This window comes from Microtus pennsylvanicus, chromosome 4 (assembly GCF_037038515.1).
Source record: "Microtus pennsylvanicus isolate mMicPen1 chromosome 4, mMicPen1.hap1, whole genome shotgun sequence".
Lineage (NCBI taxonomy): Eukaryota > Metazoa > Chordata > Mammalia > Rodentia > Cricetidae > Microtus > Microtus pennsylvanicus.
Window position 1 is genome coordinate 74,089,638 of NC_134582.1, and position 4,012 is coordinate 74,093,649.

The following is a 4,012-nucleotide window of genomic DNA, read 5'->3' on the forward strand; positions in this document are numbered from 1 at the left end:
ACTGTTTCTTGACTTTCTTCATTTGGACTGCCACATACCTTTCTTATCTCTGCTATGTGACGGAAAACGGGCTGACGTGTATGGAGAGCGGAGCTGGACAGAGTCATCTAACTGTGGGATGTTTTGCAGGAAGGGTCTCAGTTCCAAAGTGCATATAGCTTCATGCAAGTCCATGGCCTCTTGCCCCGACCCCTCGCTCGCTCTCTCTGCTCTCTCTGCACTCCTGCTCCCCACGTCAAAGGTGGAGACCTGGTTTCTACTGCATGACATTTATTCCTGAATCCCTGCTGTCAGTGGAATTCCCTAAGACAATTACGAGTCCAGCCTGGGCTCTGAAGCCACCTGGAGACTTGATCTGCGTCCTGCTGGTGGAAACTCACTTCAGGAAGGCACAAGGTCCATTCTCCAGGGCTGACAGCCTCCAGATACCTTTGAGAAGCAAGCATCTTCTCACTTGGGCCACCTCGGCTGCTTTCAGCTCTTGACCCTCAAAGAACCTGAGCAAATGTGGTCCTGTGTCAGTTGCACAGTAAATGCCTTGCACCCCTCTGCCCCCCCAGAGCAGTGGGCCCCATGTCTGGTCTCCAGACCATCCTCTGTTGGTGTCTTTGGGGACTAGGATGAGAGAAAACGTTTTTTTCATATGCACATAAAGGTTAGGAGCCCGCCCAAAAGACTGGGCCAATCTCATCACAGGAACCACCAGCTATCGCTTCTCTTCACTACCAAACGTGCATTTGAATTCTTTTGGATTTATATGTTGATTAAATTATTATTACAGCGTGGCTTAAATCCCTATGAAAGCATTCATTGTGGAAAACAGTATGGCGGCTCCTAATCTATTTAAATGTAGAGCCAAGGCCCATGGCACAACAGACCCTCTTATGAGCACACACAGATGGGAAGAGGGATCAGCACATCATGAGGACAGCTGGGCTCCAGCTCACAGGCCCATTGTCACTGTTTCAGCCAGCTTTCAGTCACTGTGACAGAGAGCCCGAGAAAGTCAGCTTACGAGGAGGGAGGGGAAAGGTCAATTTGGCTCCCAGCTTTAGAGATTTCAGTACAGTCACGTGACTCCATTGTTCCGGAGTCTGGTGAGACAGAAATCATTGCAAAACGGAGGTGAAAGCTGCTTAGGTTGTGACAGTCGAGAAGCAGAAGACCCCAGTACCTTCTTCAAGGACAAGCCCTGATGACATAATGTTCTTCCATAGACCTAAGCCCCTCGCTGGTGTGCCATCATGAGTGGAGCTGTGACTGCTGCCGGAGTCACTGGCCTTTAGGGGACATCGAGTCCAAACCACAAGCTCAGCCCAGTCAAGGCCTTCACAGAATATACAGAAGTGTGAGGTGTGTGTGTGTGTGTGTGTGTGTGTGTGTGTGTCTGTGTGTCTGTGTGTCTGTGTGTCTGGCGTGTGTCCATGTACATGTGTATGTTGCAAAATATTAATTTAAGATGTGTTACCTTCGTTTATGCTGTGGAATATTGGTTTAATGATGCAGATGTGTTCTATTTGTTTGATGAAATAACATTAGCCTAGGCTCAGGAGGCTGAGTCAGCAGCTAGCTGACAGGCAGTGGTAGGGAGGAACCAGGTGAACCTAGGATTCTTCAGTGGGGCTGAGCAGAAGGACATGCTCTCTGGGGGAGACGCAAGCTAGGAGAGAAGGTGAGCTGCTTGCTAGTCAGCCTCTCTGAGTGGGCAGAATTTTACCTCAACCTTTGCATTCTGAGTTCTATAGAGGGATACAATCTAGATAAAGCTCCCTTTAGTGGCCCTGTACGAGCCGATTCAGGTTCAGCATGGGGGAACTGAACGGCTACTGGCAGCTGCCGAGATGCAATTGTGACTTACAGCAGCAGTGACCTAACAGTCACCGAGTTAAATAAAAATCAACATTTGGTACCCAACATGGGACGCCAAAATGTTGTTGCTTATCTTTTACTCTTTACTCTTTGGGGGGCCCACAGTCCAGCTCCCAAATTAATTACACTCAGAGACTTTTTCTCTCTTATGGGTGCCCAGCCTTGGCTTGGCTTATTTCTAGCTAGCATTTCTTTTCTTTTCTTTTTTTTCTTTTTGCCACGAGGTGTTTTATTTTCATCAATCATACAAATAATTTTCTATAATATCCCAGGGCAAACCGGTGAAATTTGGCAGTCTGATTAGTGGGGGGTCCCCCTTCAGAGACCCGCGGACCGGTGGCATCGGCACGGAGTGCCCGGGTTCACAGTGCAGCTTGTGGCTCGCGTCCATCTTGGAGGTGGCTCTTCCTCCACATCACGAGGGGGTCTCGGTGATGATGGGGTGGGATGGGGTAATCCTCCAGTCTAGGCTTTTAGGAAATTTCACTCCTCTTTTCCTGTTCAATGGTCTCTTTGGTCGGCAGGGTGTTCTTCTCCTGCGTCTCGGTCTTCTTCAACTTGGCCTTATCGAAGCTGGCGATTTCCCCCATGTCTGGCTTGTCTGCCATTTTCTTACAGCCTGTGGAGTCTCGTTCAGAGCTCACGCTCCAGGTGCTCCCACTTGCCTTGCTGCATCAAGAGACCCTAGCTAGCGTTTCTTAAATTATTGCATCTACCTTTTGCCTCTGGGCTTTTACCTTTCTCTATTTCTGCATATCTTTCTTCTTACTCCATGGCTTGCTGTGTAGCTAGGTGGCTGGCCACTGTAGTCTTCCTCCTTCTCTTGCTCCTCAATCCTCTCTCCCAAGATTTCTCCTCCTATTTATTCTCTCTGCCTGCCAGTCCCGCCTGTCCTTTCTCCTGCCTACCTATTGGCCATTCAGCTCTTTACTAGAACAAACAGGTGTCTTAAACAGGCAAAGTAACACAGCTTCCCAGAATTAAACAAATGCAACATAAAAGAATGCAGCATACCTTTGTATCATTAAACAAATGTTCTGCACATAAACAGATGTAACACATCTTAAATTAATATTCCACAACACACACACAGACACACACAGTATCTTATACATCTCTATGTTCTTTAACTAATATTCTACAGTGTGAGTGTGTATGTGCAAGTATGTGTTTATTAAGAAGGGGCGTGTTGAAAGCCAGCTTCAACAAAACTTGTATGTTCCAGGGTAGGAGTGTGAAGATTAGAATTTTTAGGCAAAATGAATAGAGATACAGCAGAAATAAGAGAGAGAAACATAGAACAGTGTTGGGAGGGACATTCAGTAACTACTGGGTCCGCCTTGTCTGTTCTTCCATACGCTTATATACTTCACTCCGGGCGTGGGGGGGGGGGTAACAGACTTCATTAATATGATACAAGGAATAGACATGAATCGTCTGACCCTTGGTCCAGGTGGAGTGAATTCACCTCTATATCCAAAATACAAATCAACCACACCCTAGGTCAGAATCCCTCGTTTGTAGGCACACCTTTGAGAGAGCACAAATCAGCTCAAACTCTCTGACCTCCAGTCACAGCTCTGTGGGCCCTCACAGGGATGAAAGAAAACAAGAGCTTAAGATCGTGGACCAGCACGAGTGCCAAGTGGAAATAGCTGGACACAGAAAGAAAATCACCGATTTACCTGTGGAATCTTTGTCTATGCCAATCCATACACGTAGAGAACAACCAGTAGCTGGCAGGGTGCGGTGGGTGAGAGGGGGAGATCCGATCAAAGGGCACACACATTGGTTAAGAAGGACGAGGTCCAGGGAGCTGATGGAAGTGTGAGGGCTGAAGCGGAGGATGTAGAACAGCCTGCCGCTATGCTTGCCCTCAGCAAAGAGGTCAAGAGCATCATGCAGATTTGCATTGCAGCCTCACATGTGTGCACAGCAAGATCACCTTTTAAAAGAGAGAATTGACTGTGGCTCTCACAGCCCAGGGTGGGGCACCAAGAATACAGTGATAGCCATACTTAGCATGAGCCCTAGTGGAGTTCACAGCAGGAAAGGGGGTGAGATTCATGGAGATAGGCGGGAGGATGCAAATACACTGGAGAGTACCTGAAACAAAAACCTTCAACTTTGGAGGATGAAAGAA

General features: G+C 47.7%; 1 protein-coding gene across 1 annotated transcript; it reads right to left on the reverse strand.

The window, feature by feature from the left end:
- Window positions 1-2,294: 2,294 nt before the first annotated feature.
- Window positions 2,295-2,534, reverse strand: LOC142848737 (thymosin beta-10). The gene has a single exon (XM_075970928.1). The coding sequence runs from the start codon at window positions 2,475-2,477 to the stop codon at window positions 2,343-2,345; it is 135 nt and encodes a 44-aa protein (XP_075827043.1). The 5' UTR covers window positions 2,478-2,534; the 3' UTR covers window positions 2,295-2,342.
- Window positions 2,535-4,012: the final 1,478 nt, after the last annotated feature.

Bases quoted from the DNA above. Each gene is read 5' to 3' on its own strand.
- LOC142848737 (XM_075970928.1), bottom strand. From the start codon at position 2,477: ATGGCAGACAAGCCAGACATGGGGGAAATCGCCAGCTTCGATAAGGCC.